Below are 21261 nucleotides of genomic sequence, written 5' to 3'. Positions count from 1 at the left end.
GCTAAGATTCTGATTAGCACTAAAAACAAAGTATAGCTAAAAGTTGTTGTTAAATTTCAACCTCATGGTGGCAGTAGAGGAGAAGCTCAGGGATCACTTAAGTCAGTATGCATCATCCCTTTAAGACCACAAGTACCTTCACAAATTTTAATGCAGGTTCATATTATATATAGCACTAAAACTTTAAAGGCACCCACTTTAACATGGTTAAAACACACACACACATTTAGAATACTGTTTGCAACCCATCATGAAAAGGATTAAATTACATTTTTGTGGGGAGATCCTATGAATAAACACAAATCAGAGCCTAAAACAATATTGTTTTGGTGCAAACTGAATTTAACCTTAATGAAAAGTCACACTGACTGAAATAAACTCTGAACTGTGCTGTGGCTCCAGCAGGATCCTGGGTAGTGAGAGTTGAACTCTCAGCTGGTCCGGCCTTGGACTTGGTAGCAGCTTTGTATTGACGCTGGGGGCAGATGGTCTCTCTCTCTCTCAGAGTCAGGCGTCAGCTGTTCACAAGCACAGATGAGGGACTTACTGCGGTGGACATTGATTTCACACACAGCTCTCAGAGAGAACAACATAAACTTTTGACAAACTATGGACCTCTCTCTTCTTCCCTGGGGTTAACAGCTAATGAGGATATTTTGTTTTTCGCAGAAAGTTTACTTCTACAGTGTGAAGATATGTGGCATTTGAGGTAGGTCACAGAATTTTTAAAATTATGTTTTCATTTAAGAGACTGTGGTTTCTTTATTGTTTGTAGTTATTCTGTTCAGCTCTATAGATAATCATACTGACTGTTTCTGCAATGAAAACAAAACATTTTTTTGTCACTGAATCTCACAAACTAGTAGAAAAATAATTATTTTAGTGGCTTTTCCTGTATTGAAGCTGTGATTTTTTTTTTATGTTTTTAATGTTACAAGGATTATTTAGCTGCTAGAAAATGTGTTTATGCTTTTATCTATATAAGAGGACACAGGAGTTGACAGGAGGATCCCTCACCTGCTAAAGCCCCTATAATTCCATTTGCTGACTGTAGGATCTGCCTGAACAGCTTATAAAGTCTTTACAATAATACACCCTGTAGCTAGACAGCTGCACTGTAAGCCAAGATGAAGAGTGTGTAAACACGATCTATGCAGTTAATAATGAGTGTATAAAATATCTAACAAAATAGTTTTAATTTAGCTGATAAGTAATCCTATTCTGTTTTTCTAGTGGAGGAAAATAGGTTTATGCTTTGCATAAATGTCTCCATCTTTGAGTGAAATGTATACCCCAATTTCACTCAAATTAATCAGGAAATATTTTTCTTTTGAATATTCATAATAACTATCCACAACATTAAAGTGATGCATCGTTAATTATAAGCTACAGTCCTTCTCCAGAATGCAAACTTTTAAATCACTATGTACTTAAAGGGTTTTCTGAATGCAGAACTCATTTGTTTCTGTACTGTTTTAGCTAGTTTTACTTATGCTAGAGGCTAGAGTACATCTATTCCACCATATAGAATATACTGTATTATTGTTGAGCTGTTTTTTTTTCATTATCTTGTGCACTAAACTTAACCATACTTAACCACATGTTCAGGACAATACATACGTATTACAATGGCATCAAGTCACAAGGTCATTTCCTCATCTGTATCCTGTTCTTGAACAAAAGAGAAACTCAAGGGGAACCCCAGTTTCCTCCTTTGGTTCCTGAACAGGGAATTGGACATGGGAAAGAGCAACATCCTCTCATAAATTCACCCAAATATGACTGATGCTTCATTTAAAAACTTTATGATGTCTCATATGGAATGGAAGTTGTGTTTTCATTGGAGAAATTTCCGGGATAGACGAGACTTGATGTTTAATAAATCTCAAGTTAGTGCAGGAAAAAATAGAACTGGGTCTGTGTTTGTCTTTGCTGTAGAAGTCATAAACAGTCTTTTCTTTCTGCAGGTGCACAACAGGAAACAGTTTAGTACATGCTCTTGGTTCAGGAGCTTCCTCTTTCCCTGGATACAAAATGCAGGCCGTTCCAGTTTTGTCCTTTCAATGAGCAAAACAGATTCACGTCCACACCAGCTGCTCACCACCAGAAGTAATAACCCTCCAAGATGGCACTCACTTCACTCTATGTTACTGAGAAACCAGGAGCTGGCTTAAGTGAAGTGGACATATGTACACTTGAGATTAATATGAAGTATGAAGTCATCCCATCTATTGTGTGCTCTGTTTGCCTTTCATTTGGCCTCATCTACTGCTTTTCCGGTACGTAATCATAATGTTATTAACGTCAAATTTAAGGAAAGACTACTTAAATTTTTTACATCTAACTGTCCACTCCGCTTTTAAATGTTTCAAGAGCTCACCTGATGGCTTAAAGCCTCAGTGGCAGGTGTCTGCAGGCTGCCAGGGGTTTAGGGTGGATAAGCCCAAAGCTAGAGAAGGCAGATGGGTAGTCCTGTGTCTGAATTTGACAGAGACAGCATATATGAAGTGCTACCTGTTACACACTCATGGTCTAAAGTTAAAGCTGAAGTCTGCTCCTGTCAGCACTGACAGTGATTTGTTTTTATGTAGAGCTACACAGGGAGAAAATATACTACAGTATTAAAACCAATATTTATTTGGTATTACTGAGAAAATATGCAGAGAAAAATTCAATCAACACAAAAACTGAGTGTGATAAAGAGTGTTGTGTCACAAGGACCTGCAGCCTAAAACATGTGACATTACGCAAACACACATGCTGCCAAAGTCTGTTTTTCCAGTAACACTAACGCACTGTGAGGAAATGTATAACTGTCAATAATTAATAATGGGGAATTTAAAAAAAGCAGTTTTAGTGGTGCAGACAAAGAGAGTGCTGTCATAGTTGTATTCACTTATGCAACTCTGTGGTTAGTGATTGCCATGCACATGCAAGTGGCCTGCCCACAGAGACTCAAAGGACACCAGAATACAAATGAGTCATGTGAAGCATTGGGCAAATGTACAGCAGAATTACACTGCAAACAATGAGCTTTGTCTACTATCATCCACAACCATCCACCCAAAAAAATTCATCAGAAATCTAAAACATTGCCATAACTGTCTTCACCATACGCCTTTCCATATCACAAAATAAATATCTTTTGTATTCATAGACACTAGTAAACATGTCTCTCACTATAACTAAAGGTAACCTGTGGTATTAGCCACAAAACTGTAAAGGAACGAGAGCAATCACTGTAGTCTCCCCACCTGGAGCTGGAGATGAATGCTGGAACAAATTTGTGAATGAAAAGGTATTTTAGTGTGTGAACCATCAGCATCTGCAGAGTCATCCAATCAGCTCTTATTGTTGTGGCTCATATAAGGTAAAAAAAAAAATAGTGGACCTAATATTTCATCTACCTTGGATAATACACATTTTTAATCTGTTTTTTACAGATTCTTTTATTGTTTTTGTTTTTGTTTTCTTAAACATCTGTCCTGTCCTTGTAGCAAGCAGAATCATGGTCTGAATGCTTTGTTGTGCCAAACACATCTGCTTTCCCAAGAGGAGCACTATGGGCTCTCTGTAGGCTCCTTTTGTTAATCTTATTGTTTTATTTATTTTATTTTTTATTATTCATGCTATTATCTATGTGGATATTATGCTGAAGCAGAAAGGACATGAAAGATAGAAAAAGAAAAGGAGAGAGAGAGAGAAAAGAGTGGGTATGGGAGGGAGGAAAGCTGGGAAACAGACAGACATGCTGGGTCTCCAACTGCTACATCTAAAACAAAGCACATTTAAAAATCCCACCAAAACTACAATAAAACTAAAATAATATTATTATTATTGCTAAGTTACAGTGCGTCACTTTATTTCTGTTCACACTGCAGCTGTAAGAATGCGACTTTCCCAACTCTGAGACTAATAAAGTTTATTTGATTTTATGAAGAATAAAAACATGTTTGTTTGATGTGTTTTGGGCACAGTTAACAAAAGAATCTTTGCAATGCAATTTTTTACAATTACATAACTGTAACTTTAATATAACAGTTAAGGGGACATAATAAATGACTGAAGTGTGGTGCTTTACATTATTGCATTACTAACAAATAAAATGTAGTTACATTAACACATTACATCCTGCAAAATCCTGAAGAAACATGACAAAAATATTAGGTGATCTAAGCACATAAGCTAAACCTAAAACCTACAAATACAAACCAATATTCCTTAATTGATCCAGTGATGCCTATGCTTTGCCTGCTTATTAATCAGTATTAAAACTAACACTGGAGCTGGTTCTAACCTTCTTTTATTACCCTCCCCCAGGATACCGCTGCTTCAAGATGGTCATGTTCTTCTCAGGCTTCCTGTTAAGCTCGGCAGCCATGCTCCTCTTGTACCATAAAGAACCTGCACTGAGCACCCAGCTGCAGGCAGAGACCAAGGCGGGCATTGGCCTTGGTGTGGCTGTGCTGTGTGGACTGTTGACCATGTTAATGACAACTGTGGGACTCCTCATCAGCGGCTTACTTCTGGGAAGCCTTCTCTCCCTCTCCATCTTGGTGGTTATTGGACAATTTCACAGCCTTACTCCAGTTTGGGTGCCTCTCAGTGTTGTTCTAGCTGCCAGCATGGCCGCTGCTGTCTTTACACTCCAGTGGCAGAAACTATTCAGCATAATCTTCACTTCTGTGTTTGGAGCAACTGCAGTCATGCTGTGTGCAGATTACCTGGTGGGGGCATTTGTATTGCCAGATCAAGTGTATGATATATTTTCTCAAGCTGCTCCACGACCACTCTGCTGGTTTGACTGGGCTGTCACTGGAATCTGTCCTGTTTTGAGTCTCACCGGAGTGCTGGTGCAATGGTGGTTTACTGCCAAAGGAATGTCACACAATGGAAGTAAGTTTAATTCAATCTCTAACTCAAGGCTGTATTCACAACCTCCCTATTTGATGTTGTGTATTCATGTTTTATGTTTTTTTGTTCTCCCCTTTTAATGCATCCAGGTGCACATAAAAAACAGAAGAAATATGCAAAAAAACATGCAAATAAAGAGTCAAGGAGAAGACCTCAGCATCACCGCCAACGGAGGCCTCCACCCCTGAAACGCTATGCTGGGGATGTCCTGGCACCGGTCAGTGGCTGAGATTCAAATGGTTGATGTGCTTTTTGGTTCATATTTTATTTATCCATTCCAGATAATAATAATAACAGATGCCAAGGCACTTGGTTGTTTATCCATATCTACATAAGTCAAAAATGTAAAAAAATCTTTATGTTTTTATTGCTATTTCCTTGAATTATAAGAATCAAGTCAGTAATGTTGTGAAGAGCATTTTTACCAACTCTAAGTCATTAATAAATATTAAACTTAGCTATGTACCTAAAGGATTTAGTTATCCTTTGCTTTATTGCCTCCCACCTTTACTACTGCAACTTCCTGATATACAGTGCAATTTCCCAATTTGCATAGCCTGAAGCAACAATATAGGGCTACCTTCTTGTGGTGTCACCACCCAGAGGAGGGGTCAGACACAATGTGTGTTGGATGGCAATCAAGGGCTGCCAAAGTGCTTCTGGCAAATTGTCAGGCAACTCAAGAGGAGAAAGCAGTATTATACTCAAATGGTGCATAGTGCAGGTGGGAGCTGCAAACTTCAACTCAGCACATAGGCAGTGGAAGGAATACCTCAAGGATCACATCAATCCCATCGACATGGATGGATGAGGGGGCAACTTGGCCATCACTAAGGTGAGGTCACCATGATAGTTAAACCACTCCTTCTTAAGGCACTGGATGTTGTGTGACTGACACCCACAACATGCCTTTGGAAGGTAGAGACAGTGTCTCTGAATTGGCAAACTTGGGTGGTAGTTCCTCTCCTCAAGAAGGGGGACTGGAGAGCATGCTCCAGCGTCATGGGGGATCACACTTCTCAGCATCCCCAGAAAGGTCTTTGCCAGGGTGCTGGAGAGGATAGTCCACCCATAAGTTGTGTCTTGGATCCAGGAGGGGCAATGCAGTTTTAGTCCTGGCCGTGAATTCCCGATTAGCTCTTTGTCCTCTCAAGAATATTCAAGAGTGAGCAGGAGTTTGCCCAATCAGTTTACATTTGTTTTGTGAAGGCAATCGACTTCATCCCTCGGGATATGCTGTGGTGGGCACTTCTTTTTATGGACAGAATTTCTAGGCAAGTGACAGAAGGCTCCCACTTTGGTGGTTTAATGATCTCATCTCTGCTTTTTGAAGATGATGTGGTTCTTTTGGCTTCATCAGATGATGGCCTCCTTTCAGGAGGTGGTTAGGGTAAGAGAGGTCTGGGCTTCTCTGCTATCCCCACGACCCAACCAGGGATAAGCAGTGGAAATGGATGGATGGATGGATTTTATTTATCATTTATTCTTGTTTTTGAATTCTTTTTTTTTAAGTATACAATTGTTTATGTTGCTCTGTTGCTGTTTTATTTATCGTATTTTAATTTAAGTTTTTAGGTAGTTTTGGGTTTTGAAATTGGGTTGCTGGAGACCTTGAATGTAAATACGTTTGCCTGGAAATGATTTGGGTTATCTTCTGTCTCTTTCAAAATATGCTAGATAAATAAAATTGACATGACACAAGTATACATTAGTATTAGCACACTTTTCATACATGAACTGGTAAACAAGGCCCACTGCAGCTTTGTGGAGCACCAGAGTGTTCTAGGTTCTCACTGTGTATAATTTGTCTCCATGGTAAATGGCCAGTTTAACAACAGTGCATCCTCCTTTTGTTTGCCTTGCAGAGTTATCTTCAGAGCCTTCAGGAGCGTCAGATGGGAACCGGCTCCTCTAAAAGCACCGTCAGCACTATCACACACACTCTAATTGACTTTGACTTTGAAACAGGCTCCATGGTGCCTCTGACCACTTCCTCTCCAGTCTTCACAGTTTGATTAACATGGCTTCAAGCAACTATAGGTTACATATGTCTGAGGAATAATTAATCATTTGAATTTTTGACCATCACAAACACCTTTCCACAGTTTCAACTTGTGGTTTGAATCCTTATTACTGGCTTCATCAGATAACAATCAGCATGCTCAGACTGATATGAGGTACTTGGAGATCATCCCCTGAATGATGACAAGACAAATTAATGCAACCTCAACACAGCATCAGGCCCATGACTACTAAATCCTTTGAGCAGTTTAACTCTCAGATGAGTTCTTTTGTTTCATGCAATATCATTACAATCTTAAACACTCTGCTTATGTCACTGTGTACATACATAGATCAGTAACACATCTAGATTGCACTGAAATGTAATCATTACAGCTACAAAAGATAAATGTGTGCCAGCACATGCAATGAAACCAAGGATATACATAAAACATATAATTCTGAACGGTAGACCAATAAAATGTTGATCAGACAGCTTCACAGTCAGCTGTTTTGGGTATTGTCTTATGTTAAGAGTCATTAAATCAGCAACGTGATGTTTATGCAATCATACCAAAGATAAGAATGTCAGCAGCATCGAAAACACTGATGGTATTAAAACTGTGAAGAGTGTGTTTAGTTGTTTATGAGTTCAAGTTTGAATTTGAAAACCAGATGATGTGTTATTTCATCTTTGAAGGTTACATCCTTATTTTTAAGAGATTAAATAAAACATGCTTTTCCTCTGCTCTGTACTGTTATTAATCCATCTATACTCCTCTGGTGTGTTGTCCTTCTTTGAAGATATCTGTTCTGGAGAGGCTAGATCAAAATTCTCCTATTTGTAGGTCACAAATACATTTGACTCAGAAACTGTATCTCCTCCAAAAAATCATGACTAGGTCACAAAAAAATCCACACGCCTTCTTGGAGTAATTGTACAGCTGTTTTCTGTACACCATTTTGTCACTGCTATAAAAGAAGAATGCAGCTGGCCAGCATTACAGAGCGAGATGTCATTCATGTTTACATTCTCTGACCTTTCACAAACAAGAACCTCTTGTGTCTAAATGTTAAATCCAGTTTTAAAGCTTTTACTTCAGCATTTCTTTAGCATGTTGCATGTTTTGGAATCAGAAGTGACCAAATTTGGACAAATGGGCTGAGTTATCTACTAATATTACCATTAGCTTGATCCGTAAACTGCATGGATGCATCATGCAGACACAGATACCTTATAATTAGTGCTAAGCGAGCCATGTGATTTGGTATATAAATGTATTAAAAATGCTCCAAAAGATACAAACAGATTTGAGAAGTTTTTCAGAGTTGATAATAGACAGCTACCAGCCTTGAAAGTTTAAACAGTTCAAAAAACCTGTAATTATTATGAGGGATTTAATTATAGAGAACAAAGCCATTTTTGTACTAGACTGTAAATATGCCATAGCTAAACTTTGGCCTTTTAACACTGGAGTCTCTGAGTACAGACTCACTTTACGGAGCCAGCCTCAAGTGGTCACTTGAGGAACTGCAGTGTTGACTTCGATTTGCAGTCCCTTCTGGATGTTGCCACTTAGTCAATGCACTTTGTTCTATACAGTTTTATGGTTGTGGGGTTCAGGTTAGCAGAAAAGAAGAAAACAAGAAGTCTATGAACACTATGAAAATGGGTCCAAGATTTCTGGAACATTGTTTTAATTATAATTTAATTTTAATGTATGAATATGTCAGTTTTGTTCTTAACCTTCCCTTTATTCACACTTGTTTAAATGTTAATTCCACTTTTTTCCCACCCTTTGTTTTTTCAGTTAATGTCGCTACTGTTCAGCTATGTTAACTTTGCACTTTACGTGCAAGGATTTAGAATAGAATAGAATAGCCCTTTATTGTCCTTGTACATGCATAATGATATTATGGACATTTTTGTACAGAATGATGTTTATCGTAGCAAAAAACTTCTCCACAGACATTTTAAAAGAAAGTGGAAATGACATTTTTCACATTTTTGAGCCGTTGTCTTCTGTCTGAGTAAATACAGTTTCAATTTTTTTGTTCCTTCTAATTTTCATTTCATTTTGAATTAAAGTTTTCATTTCAGTGTAGCTTCAGCTAGTTTCCGCTGGTTTGCACATTTCACAATTGAGCTTTTTATGGTCTGACGATGTCCAGTTTTAATACAGTCTTTTTTTTTTATGTGGGTGGTATTTGTTAAGGGCAAGTGCTAAGAAGTCCAGAATAGATATTAGAACACAACAGTGTAATCGAAAAATTACGGTCACGGAAAAACACATACAACAAAGTCTTCTGATGTTTCCAATAGAACCACACGGCAGCAAAATTAATTCTTAGTTTTCTGAATGCACAATATAATTTTCAATCAGCCTATTCAAAGTCTGATTTTTATTTCAGTTATTTCAATTGTTCACATCGAGTTGTAGTTTTTAGTTTCATTTTAATTAATTATAATAAACTGGTGCCTAAATAAAAGTGAACACAGAAGTTAGGTATTTGGAAGATCTCCATGTGGTGAAAACCGCCTGCTGATCTTGTTCACGTGTCTGAAGTTGACTTTCTTATCATGTAAAGTGACCTTATCCTTCAAAGACACTGCATGCACAACTACACAGGTGTTTTCCACCTGCTCTGACTTCTTAAGACTCCTGCTTTGTTAAGAGCAGCGTGAGCTTCACAAAAATCTGTTTTGGTTTTATTTGATTCGTTTAGATTTTACCAAGACTCCTTTATCTGGCATTTGTGGCCAGACGTTAAAAAGGGCACCCTAACAACATTTGATATAACTCATATAATATACTGACATAATGTACACATACACCAATAAAATGCAACCGGGGGAAGGCTACAGAGAAGTATTCCTCACGTGTTCTGTGATTAATGTCCTCTCCTCTGTTATCCTGGTTGATTGGTCTGTTTATTTAATGTTAAAGTGGAAGAGAAGCAGAAGTATGTATAATTAAAGATAACTATTTTAACTAGTTACTAGTTTATTTGTTAGTTTAATTAGGTAAGTGGAAGCTTTAGTATTCCTTTTTTGCTCAACATGACAGGACTGAGAAGCAAATATCATTGCACACACCCACATAACCAATACCCATACTGTGAGCTTGTTTCACTGTTATTAAATCAAGTCATTGTGCAGATAAGGCTAATGTTGAGTCCCCAGTGGCCTCTGGTGGCTCAGTCGTCACACTGCATCCAGCGCAAGGCAGTGTTGAGAGGGTAGGTCTTCTCCACTGCTTGGTAGTTTTGGTTTACACGCCAATACTCGGTGCCTTTAAATATGTATACATAACCATTAGTCCACGTTAGTGCAGCATCAGTGTTGCTGGGCATCCCTTTGAAGAGTTGTCCAACTGGTTTAGGGTATGATTTGAAATCCGTCGGAGCAATTTCATCCCATTGCCAGTATCCAGAGCCCTGAAATAAAGAGCAAATTATTGACTGAGTTCAGATATCAAAAACAACAAAAAGACTGAAAATCATCTTACTTTGAAAAAGATAATCTTCTGGTTCTTATTGAAGTAAAAAGCAGAGTCAATATTTGCAGGGATGTTGGACAAACGTTTGGGGAAGCCCTGGTCAAGTTTGAAGCCTGTGTATCTCCATAATTTGTCTCCTGTGAAAGGATGTTTGCAGAGGAAAGACACTTGAATTCAGAAAACACACCAAACAGAACACACAGCTGGAATTAAACATTCTGAACGCTGCTGATAAAACTACTGAATAAACCTTTCAGAAAGTAGGATTTGCCAGTTCGCGGAGAGTGAACAGCTGCACTGAGACTTCCTGGCAGCTCCTTCCACAGTGCGGAAATCTGGGAGGGAGTGTTGTAGTCAGAGTTGGACACTGTCCACACATACTGCCCACTGAAAAAGTATGTCTTACGCAAAGGACCTGCAGGGGCAAAATGTAGGAGAAAAAATATCTTTAGAAGCATCTTCCTGTTTTGTTAAACAAAATACAGAGCAAAGCATATATAAAGGAATTTGTATTAGAGCATCAGAGTCTCTGTACCCAACATAACTGCATCCACAGTGGCCTTGCATGGATTTGGAATAACTCCTCCTGGCCTTGACTGTCCTGGATTTCTGGATTCAGGAATCTTCTCTGGCTTTCCTGAAAAGGGATAGCATTGCAGGTTGCATAAATAGTACTTCAAAGATATATTCATATGGTGCTGTAATAACATTTTGGCAATACCGTATAAAGCTTGGATCCCTTGTATGTCATCTGGATGAAGCTTGAAGTCAGAGCGGTATCCATTGTAAACAGGTCCCATCAGTGCATTGTAGTACTGTGAGTGGCCCAGGCCTAGAGCGTGGCCAATTTCATGAGCTGCTACAATCCTCAGGTTGGAGCCAGAACTCTTCCCTTCTGTCCACAGTTCATCCTCATCGAAGTGCACAATGCCAGACTCGGGGGCATCAGCATGCGCTAAAACACGGCCTAAAGATGAAGCAAGGATTCTAATTAAATACCAGAAGTCACTCAGATCACAAAACTTTGGAGTTTCTTTGTTCATATGCTGGTCCTACCTCGGCCATCAAAGGGTACTGGACACGTCTTGTCTTTTCTGTGAAATGAGATTTTGATGTCTGCTCTTCCTTGATCCAACTCTCTGAACCTTAAAGGTGACACATCACTCCAGTACTTAAAAGCATTCTGGATGGCCATGCGAGTCTTTCCCTGACCCAGATCAGGAGTGTAATTGTAAATGCGGTACGTCAGCATTTTCTTACGCCAGTAACCTGTGAAATTATAATTCTAAATCCTTTATATGCACATAAACTACACATTAAAAATCCAATATGTATACCGTTACCTACCCAGGACTCGATATTTGAGAGATTTGTTATCGAAAGAATCCTCGAGGCCACATCGAGGTTTATTCATCATTGCCAGCGTGGCTAAATCCAGTTTTCCTGATACCTGCAGGTTGGTCACTTTCTGAAACATTCTGACATTAAAAAAAAAGTTTGAACTTTCAATTGAAATGAAGTCTAAATAGTAAATGAGGACAATGTAAACTGATAAGATGGTTAACCTTAAAGCTTCCGCCATTTGCTCATGTGAATAATCTTGAACTTTACTGTCCAGTGGGATGTGCAGGTAGCCATACTTCTTTAAGTAAACCTAAAAGAATGGCAGACAGTGTGAGGGATATTAAATTATTGATCTCTACTAAACAGATTAAAACAATTGTTCTTTCTTTTTTGACATGTTACTTGACTATTTTTGGTCACTGAAACTAAATAATCTCAGCATGGGTGAGGTGAGGTTGACTGAATATAGATGCTCCATTACCAGCTGAGGAATTACTTCCATTTGTGCCAATTATATAGAGATCTGGCCTTACAGTGACATTGGTGAGCTTAAGACAATTAAAAATCCAGTTTCTGCTGATCTCTGTGGAAGTAATGTTAAAACTGGACAGCAGTGCATGCTCCAAGTATTTCTATTTTAATTCTCAGCGAATTGTATGCAAATTCTAGACTCGGAGACTGTGATTTTTACATTAATATTTTAGATTATATTCCAGCAGATCCAGCTTGTTTTGTATTTTCTTACCATGGCTTCTGTGGTATCTTTTCTGCTCAGGGCGATAGATGAAGCTGTTATCAACAAAACAAGAAGCACCATTAACTCCAGTCTGTATTCCATTTTCCAGTTTGGGTCTTTTTCCATTACTAGATAGAAAAAACAACAACTTTGAATCCAATGCGGCAAGTTGATCTTTTCAACTGATAAATAAGCTGTGTGTCTTTCCAAACATCATTTTATCCATCTTCTCTGTGTTCGTTCTTCTATAACTGTGTCAAAGTTGGTGTCTTAGTATTTATACTGTCAAGTGTCTGTTCAGGACCTGCCTCGAAACCACATAATAAATATTTACAAGGAATGTGATGTGTCGACTGCAAAACACCAACACATATTTCAGATGTTAACCACCTGATCACGCCTTCTGACACCATCATTTAGAGCCATTTGTCTTGAAGGGTGTAAGAATAACTTCAGAGTAATGTTGTTTACGTCAAAGGAAGCAAATAAATTAAGAATGAACTTTTTTTAGAATGTGGATGAGCTGCCCACTACCTAATAAAGGTGCCGTCTTGCGACTAGTTATGTCATTGTGGTGGAAGACAAGCACTTTCTTGATTTTTAATTAAGCTGTATTACTTTATAACGGATGTCTGTGGTAGATGTAACAGAAATGCTACCGAGTTGCTCACATGTGATTCATGTTTGTGAAATCTGCACTTTATTCCACAATATCTGAGCGTTCTTTATCCTGTGGTTGCCGTATAAAAAACAACAACAAACCACACATCCTCAATGAGACAACAGCTAATTATATTGTTCTCAAAGTAGGAGCCCATTCAAGCAAAAACAATGACACCCCCGTGTAACCATTGCTACAAATCGTGTCTGAGACAGAGTACGCCTCCTCCTCTGCTGTTTCATTGTGGAATAAAGGCTCATAAAAACCGAGACGGCAAAACTCCTGGGGTTTAAAACATTTACATCTCCTGGTGAGACCATCCCTGATTCCTCACCAAGAAAGAGAATTTTTATCTAGCCTCTCTGGCTCTTTAAGGCATAAGCTTTGTCATTGATTGACTAATTCTAATGGAGGAAAGCAAACATATTAAAGTGGATCTATCATGATTTTCTTGTATGCACCATCAAGATGGTGGATGCCTCTATTAAACACAAAGTTTAAAAAATGAGATCAGTGTTATTGTGTGGTTAATAGCTTACATACACGCATCATGGGCATGAATGTCAGGGCAATTTGGGGTTTTTACTGATTTGTTTGAACTGCTTTTTCCAGGGTGGATGATTGTGCAGCATACACCTTTTCTTTAATCCAAGTGGGGTCAAAAGTATACATCCAAACTGTCACCGTCAGATGAGAGGACACTCATTAGGATATTCATGAACAACACAGGAACCACCAAGGCTCAAACCTCCAATCACACATCTGGACCCATCTGGCCGCAATGACTTGGAATGGATAAAGCAGGCAAATATTAAGCTTCTGAAATGGCCTTTGCAAAGCCCTGATCTCAATCTTACTGAAAATTTGTGGACTTTGAAAAAAGCCAAGTCTGTGTCAGGAAGCCAACCAATTTAAAAGAACTCTGTCAACTCTGCCAATAAGATTAGTCAAATATCAGCCAGAATTATACCAAAGTTTGTTGATGGCTACCAAAAGCATTTGGTTGAGGTGCAACTTGCTAAGGGACATTTAGTCAATTACTAGAGCAAGTTTTATGTAAATATCTGAGCCTGTATGTTGTATACTTGTGTACCCTGTGTGGATTAAAGAAAACCCAAAATAAATCCAAACTTGCACACCTAATTGTATGCTGTACAATCATTCCAACCTGGAAAAAGAACGGGTTAAAGAAATCTTTAAAAGCCCCAAATTACTATGGCATTCATGTCATATGAACATTTGGCCACAACTGTACAGGTAATCCCTGTGAGCCTGCCCAGGTTTCAGACTGGAAAACAGCTACCAGTATAGACATTCAAACATATTAATAATAAAGATAGCCTATATAGGGACTTTCCTGCTTATATCAAATACTGGACAATCGTCAGAACGATGACTTTGAAGTTTTTATAAGTGGGGTTTAATTTATTTAAGCTTTAGGTACATTTTTATCAAATGACTAAACATAACAGAAGAATATATCGACTTAAGTTAATACAGACCCCTTTGCCTTGACTACATGTGGATGACTCATTCTTACTTTATGTTACATCCCAGCGGTCCATTTTGAGCCAGAAAAATCATTAATATAACATCCTCATCAGGACCACTCATCCCTCAAATATAGGCTATCAACAATTCTACAACAGCACACTTTTTTTTTGTTAGTTTTGACCCTATGCCAAACCCTTTGCATGAAAGGGGTAGTCCAAATTTGTCTGGCCTGTCCAGCATTAAGTGTCTCTGTCCTGGTGTTCCTGGTGGCTCTCTAGATCACTCAATGTGCTTCCTACCCTCTGTATTTTTTAATGGTTTTTTTTTTTCATATTAAAGCAAATGTTACTCAAAAGGATTAGTCAGTGTATTTGTTTCAGCTGCTCCCGTCAAGGCTCACTATGGCATATCATCTATGCACTTAGTGTAATGGTAGCAAAGCTGCACAAAGGCATACAAGGAGTAGAGGAACATGTCAAAGACATGGCTCATGAGTCTGTTTGTAAAGTGCTGGAACAGCAATGGAGCTCTTTGGATACATTTTTGTTTTTTCAATAGGAAGAGGGCCATGTGACACATCAAACTTATTGGTAATGTCACAAGAAAAACAATGGTGTGCTCGGTTTCAACGTAACTTTATTTTTTCATGAGTTATTTACAAGTTTCTGACCACTTATAAAATGTCTTCAATGTGCTGCCCATTGTGTTGGATTGTCAATGCAACCCTCTTCTCCAACTCTTCACACACTGATAACAACACCGCAGGAGAAATGCCAACACAGGCATCCAGTATCCGTAGTTTCAGGTGCTGCACATCTCGTATCTTCACACCATAGACAATTGCCTTCAGATGACCCCAAAGATAAAAGTCTAAGGTGGTCAGGAGACATTCAACTGGCCCACGACGACCAATCCACTTTCCAGGAAACTGTTCATCTAGGAATGCTCGGACCTGGCACCCATAATGTGGTGGTGCACCATCTTGCTGGAAAAACTCAATATCCAGTGGCCTTGAGGTTTCCATTGATGAAGAATGGACCCACTATCGTTGTACCCCATATACCACACCAAACCATCACTTTTGTTGTTCCAACAGTCTTGGAGGGATCCATCCAATGTGGGTTAGTGTCAGACCGATAGCGGTGGTTTTGTTTGTCAACTTCACCATTCACATAAAAGTTTGCCTCATCACTGAACAAAATCTTCTGCCTGAACTGAGGGTCCTGTTCCAGTTTTTGTTTTGCCCATTCTGCAAATTCTGGGGCCGATCTGGGTCATCCTCGTTGAGATGCTGCAGTAGCTGGAGTTGTAAGGTTGCCATTTGTGAGTAGCTAATATCCACAGAAGGGATGTTCGACTAATGCCACTCTCCAGTGACATGCGGCGAGTGCTACGCTGTGGGCTCTTGCTGAATGAAGCTAGGACAGCCACTGATGTTTCTTCATTAGTGACAGTTTTCTTGCTTCCACATTTTGGCAAATCCAACACTGAACCAGTTTCATGAAACTTAGCAAGCAGTTTGCTAACTGTAGTATGGGAGATGGGTGGTCTCGTAGGGTGTCTTGCATTGAAATCTGCTGCAATGACCCGGTTACTGCGTTCACCAGATATCAACACAATTTCGATCCGCTCCTCACGTGTTAACCTCTTCGACATGTCAATGGCTGTGAACAAAGAGAAACTTGTAAATAACTCATGAAAGAATAAAGTTACGTTGAAACCACGAGCACCATTGTTTTTCTTGTGACATTACCAATAAGTTTGATGTGTCACATGGCCCTCTTACTATTGAAAAAACAAAAGTTGTATCAAGATGGCCGACTTCTAAATGTAATTTATAGATAAAAACAAAAATATAGATCATCACCCCTAGTCTTATTTTCTGAGCAAGTAAATGCTTTTTAAAACATATTCCACTTTAAAAACACAAAAGCACTTTACACAGCTTGTATTTTAATAAAAGTAGTGACTGTGAAGACTCAACATTAGTGAGACTACAAGAGGGCATCCAACCATTGACAAGAATGTTAATTTCCAAAACAGAAATGTTAACAAACCAGATTTTCTTTGACAAAAAAATTATTTTTTCCATGTTTATTTTTTTCTGTAAATGAGTCCTCGTGATGTGATGAAAAGTACAAAACGGAGAGGACAGACACGCACAAAACAATTCACAATTATCCGTTTAAACATATTTATGGATGAAGAACCTCTCCTGTACAAGTATATGAGGAATCACAATGTTATTTATCAGAATCTATAAAACAACCTTGTCCGTGGTTAAGATGCGACACCTGCTATGCAGACGGTGCTGGGGCTGTGTTCACTTCCCAAGTTCATAACAAATATCAAATAGGTACAATATGTTTAATGGAATCTATGATCACAAAAGATGCAAGGGTCCCTTCTTGTGTGTAGTTTGTACGTTGAGTTCATCCAACTCTTCTGCTGTCTTTTATTGCTTCAGGAATCCTGCTCCAGCTGCTCTAATTCCTCTTGTAAGGCCTTTGCCCGACCCAGCTTCTCCAACTGATCCTTTGTTGGCTGTTTTATTTCCCCTGAGTCCACTTTCTGCTGCAACTCCTCAACCTGTCGCAGCTTCTTTTTTACGTTTTTGATCTTCTTAGCCTTTTCAGCCGCCGCTGCTGAAGAGTCAATGGAAGAAGCCGCAGAAACAGGCGCCGCCGTCTTGTTTGCAGACTTGTCGCTCTCTGAAATGGACACATTCTCGACAGCGTTGCTCACCGACTCCACGTCCGCATCTCCATCCTGGCCCTGCTGCTGCTGCTGTTTTCGTTTTTCCTTACGTTTCATGTTGCGTTTGGCAGACTTTGAGAGACCAGCTGTGTCACTGTCCCCACACCCGGGGATCTTCTGCTGCTGCTGTTGTGTTGGTTGTGCTGCATCAGTTGGGTTCAAACCAGGGGGCAGATCTGGTTTACTCTTAAAAAACTTGACATACTTGTTTTCATACCTAAAGCAAGAGAAATGCAATTTAAATAATAGTATATGAGTAATTTTTATTAACGATGCAGCCCTACAAATGCACAAAAAGAAAGTGTGTACACTGTAGGGAAAGAAGAAGGGCGCTTACACAGGGACTTCTTCCTGGGGCACATAACCGTCCTTCACTCGCCTCGGCTTCCTCCAGGTTCCATCAGGTCGCTGAGTAGCAGCGATGTATTTCCCTGAAGCGAAACAGGCAAAGCATTTTAGAGATGACATACACCTTTGTGCAGGAGTGACCTGAAAATGTCTACTGCTTCTATTCTCACTGGATATTTTCCATGTTTTCCCAGAAAGGCAACACTGATGATTTAAAAGAAAGACTTGGACAGTGTGAGATTCCTGCAGCCCCAAGGCCCCGACCAACTACATGTATTAACTGTGAATCTTACGTTAATACAGTGCTTTTTATGGATTTCCATACATTTTAGGCATTTTAAAACCCATAAAATGTGATACTAACATGTTCCTACTTTGCAAGATTATTTTAGCAAATCTCAAAAGTCCACCATAAACCAAGGAGCTAACTCTAACTTTAAAGGTCTCTAACAAATCCTTATGCTAAGAGAGGAAAATAAAGACATTTTCAGCTGCATTTACTTTTTCCCCAATTTGTGGACTCTAAATTGGTTTGCATTGTTCGGTTCAGTTCAAAGTTACATACCAAACTTTGGACAGCTTAATACAAATAAGCACACTGCAAGTCATTATATTTTTGAGTGCATGGAAAAAATGTTTCAAAAGGCACTAATACCACAAACAAAGCCAAGGTCTAAGCAGTGAACCATGAAGCCTAGTAAAAAATAAACAGGTGACTTATAGCAATATACATTCCCTTTAATGTGTTTAATATGTGCATCCAAGACAACAACTTGATGTAGCTGAAAATAAAGAAAAGAACATTAACCAGTCAACTTAGTTTACAAGTATGTGCATAGAATACATTCTTCATGTCACATTGTGAACCACTTAAAAAGTTGTACACATATCAATCGAACGACCCCACAGTCACAGAAACTTCACACCAAAGCACAACACATGCAGAATCATTACAGTGAGCAAGTGTGAAAGTGGCTTTACTGCAGATCATCTCAACAACAGTGCTAGAGTTTTCTTTAAATGCAGGGACATATTTAGTTTATTGCACACAGAGGTAAAACTTGTTTAAGGACTGTTATAAGGTTTACACACCACTAGATGTCACTGTGCTTGTTTGGAAAATAAGTGAATAACAAATCAAATTTATCTGCTTTTATTAATTCACAACTCTCCGTTATTTTTAACAATTGTACAGTCAAAAAATGTTTTTTATTTACTACAGATGTTCTTTGGATTAAATTACAGCCTCTAAACGGACTTAATACAGTGACAGTCTAAGACAACATCAGCTTAATTCACGGCATCAGCAGCGTTAGCTCTAGCTGTTGCGGCCACTAACAGATTATCCCTCTACACGGAATTTAAAGTCAAATATCCAGATGTTTTCCTAAGCACCATGGAAATGTGTGTCTGACACTTATAAGCGTTATGTTAAACGGTGATTTAACTCTAATAACTAAAAAGTGCGCCTGGAGTGTTTAGCAACACGCTAACTAGCTTTACGGAAGACTTAGCCATTTTTAGTTACTAGCATTAGCTAGCTGCAACATAGAAAACCTTCAGTTGGCGGTGTCGGGGAACTATAAACGATGAATGCTGCAAAGGCGAAAGACGGGCTATCTCTCCCCTGTAGCTGTAAGATTTAAAATGTAAGATACATTTTCTTTGAGACAAAGGTCTGGCACATGCATCAGCCTTACCAGATTCATCTGTCACATAGGGGGTTGCCATTTTGGTGTAGTGAGCTACTCCGCTCCCCTCGCTCTGGATTACTATCTATCGGTAATGGTGTACCCAAAGGTCCCCTCCTTTACCTCGCTCACTCACAGCACCACACTTACAGCTTTTTAAACATCTGCTTTAAAGTTATTTCGCCGCTCGATGTGTGCCCGATCATGACAGCACATGTGTATGGCTGTTAAAGAGGCTGGCGGGCGGTGCAAGGTAACACAACGAGCGTACCCTATTCTTCGACTTCGGAAATGACGACGTGGATTCTGGGTTGCCAGGTTTGGACAGTATGCGTATTGTTCTCACGTTAATAAAAAAATACAAAAAGAAAAGTCGTGTTAAATTTGTTAGTTCTTAAAAACCTCCCTTCTTTCTATTCCAAATGCTATTTTTTTCTTCTTTCTGTATTTTTTGGAAGTCTGTCCTTTGGAGATAAATCTAATCAGAATCAGAATCAGAATCAGAAAGGGGTTTATTGCCAAATGTTGAGCAGGTTTACAACATTAGGAAATTGCTGCGGTGCTTCAGTGCAAACATAGTGTAATAAATAGCACTTAAATAGTGTCATAAATAGCACTTAAATAGACATGAAAAAATAAAAGTAGGGATAAGAATTAAAAGTGCTACGTAGAAAGATATGTGCATGAGCTATACATGAGATATATACATGAGAATAAGAATTAAGAGTGCTACGTAGAAAGATATATACATGAGTGCAGGTGGTGATCAGTGCCAAACATGGAATGATGCAGTGACACAGCGTAGGGTCATGTGTTAGTGGTGGGAACAGTCATATGGTTATTGTTCATGTGTCCAACAGCAGAGGGGAAGAAATTGCTGTCAATATCAATTTGATTAAAAAAAAAAACCTTCTCTATTTTCTCTCTATTGAACTAACAAAGATCCAGATTATACTTTCCAGTATGTACTCGTGCTGTTTTTTTGTTGCCCGATCTTGTACACTTAATCTTTTTTAAACCAAAAGAATAACTCCTTTTGAAAAGCTGTTAAACGATAACAGATTGATATTACATTGATAGATTATTAAACATTTGTATGGCAGAGCTGCCATAAATTAGTCAATTGTTCACTTCGTTGATTAAAAGAAAAGTAATTTGCAATAGTTCTGAGTTATTTTCATGCAAAGTATAAAAATATTCATTTTCAGCACAAATACCATTTCACTATGTATTATTCTGTAACTGTTAGAGAGCCAGACACAATTGGAATTTATTAGCTCAGGTAACAATGAATTGCTTCATCCACTGATGGAAAGGACCCTGGATGTGCCTGTAAAACTTTTAATTATTCTTCTATTTATTTTGTTTACTATTTTATTATGTTGTTTTGACATAAGCCTGGGCATCAAGTGTAATTACAATGTACTGGGGGAAATTAGTCTGAAATATTTTAAAGTTTCACTTTGAATTTTGCACTTTTTCTTAAATGCATTGTTCTTAATTATTTTGAATAATAACCAAAAAATGCATGAGTTTATTCACTAATGCAGTTCCATGCAGCTGTAAAAAGAATTGCGGTAAAAAATAAAAAAATAAATTTTATATATATATATATATATATATATATATATATATATATATATATATATATATATATATATACTAAAACTAACCTAAAAACTAAATGTACTAGCGAAAAAGTAAACTCAATGAAACTATATATACTCATAAAATGAGTAAAGTTCAAACACAGGAAATGTGCGTTTGTTGACTCTACATGTGAGTTAACTACTAGTTAATACTTTTTTGTCTGAC

The 21261-nt window shown here is 38.4% G+C and overlaps 3 protein-coding genes across 3 annotated transcripts; 1 reads left to right on the top strand and 2 right to left on the bottom strand.

The window, feature by feature from the left end:
* The first annotated feature begins 404 nt into the window (after window positions 1-404).
* Window positions 405-7663, top strand: LOC309696627 (transmembrane protein 198-like). Its single transcript, XM_082517921.1, has 5 exons — window positions 405-709; window positions 1968-2279; window positions 4321-4896; window positions 5004-5131; window positions 6780-7663. Exons 2-5 carry the CDS (start codon window positions 2126-2128, stop codon window positions 6927-6929), a joined length of 1008 nt encoding a protein of 335 aa, XP_082374047.1. The 5' UTR covers window positions 405-709; window positions 1968-2125; the 3' UTR covers window positions 6930-7663.
* Window positions 7664-8741: 1078 nt separating this feature from the next.
* LOC309696626 (matrix metalloproteinase-19-like) lies at window positions 8742-12727 on the bottom strand. The gene is made up of 9 exons (XM_082517920.1): window positions 12505-12727; window positions 11981-12069; window positions 11763-11893; window positions 11472-11684; window positions 11137-11382; window positions 10951-11052; window positions 10666-10830; window positions 10425-10552; window positions 8742-10353 (listed from the first exon to the last, which is right to left on the bottom strand). The coding sequence occupies exons 1-9, from the start codon at window positions 12619-12621 to the stop codon at window positions 10114-10116; spliced, it is 1431 nt and encodes a 476-aa protein (XP_082374046.1). The 5' UTR covers window positions 12622-12727; the 3' UTR covers window positions 8742-10113.
* Window positions 12728-16583: 3856 nt separating this feature from the next.
* On the bottom strand, window positions 16584-19729 carry pym1 (PYM homolog 1, exon junction complex associated factor). The gene is made up of 3 exons (XM_082520162.1): window positions 19456-19729; window positions 17745-17838; window positions 16584-17624 (listed from the first exon to the last, which is right to left on the bottom strand). The coding sequence occupies exons 1-3, from the start codon at window positions 19484-19486 to the stop codon at window positions 17114-17116; spliced, it is 636 nt and encodes a 211-aa protein (XP_082376288.1). The 5' UTR covers window positions 19487-19729; the 3' UTR covers window positions 16584-17113.
* Window positions 19730-21261: the final 1532 nt, after the last annotated feature.

The sequence above is a fragment of the Aulonocara stuartgranti genome (genome assembly GCF_965226115.1).
Source record: "Aulonocara stuartgranti genome assembly, chromosome: 20".
In the NCBI taxonomy this organism is placed as follows: domain Eukaryota; kingdom Metazoa; phylum Chordata; class Actinopteri; order Cichliformes; family Cichlidae; genus Aulonocara; species Aulonocara stuartgranti.
This window is presented reverse-complemented; position numbering and strand designations above follow the sequence as displayed.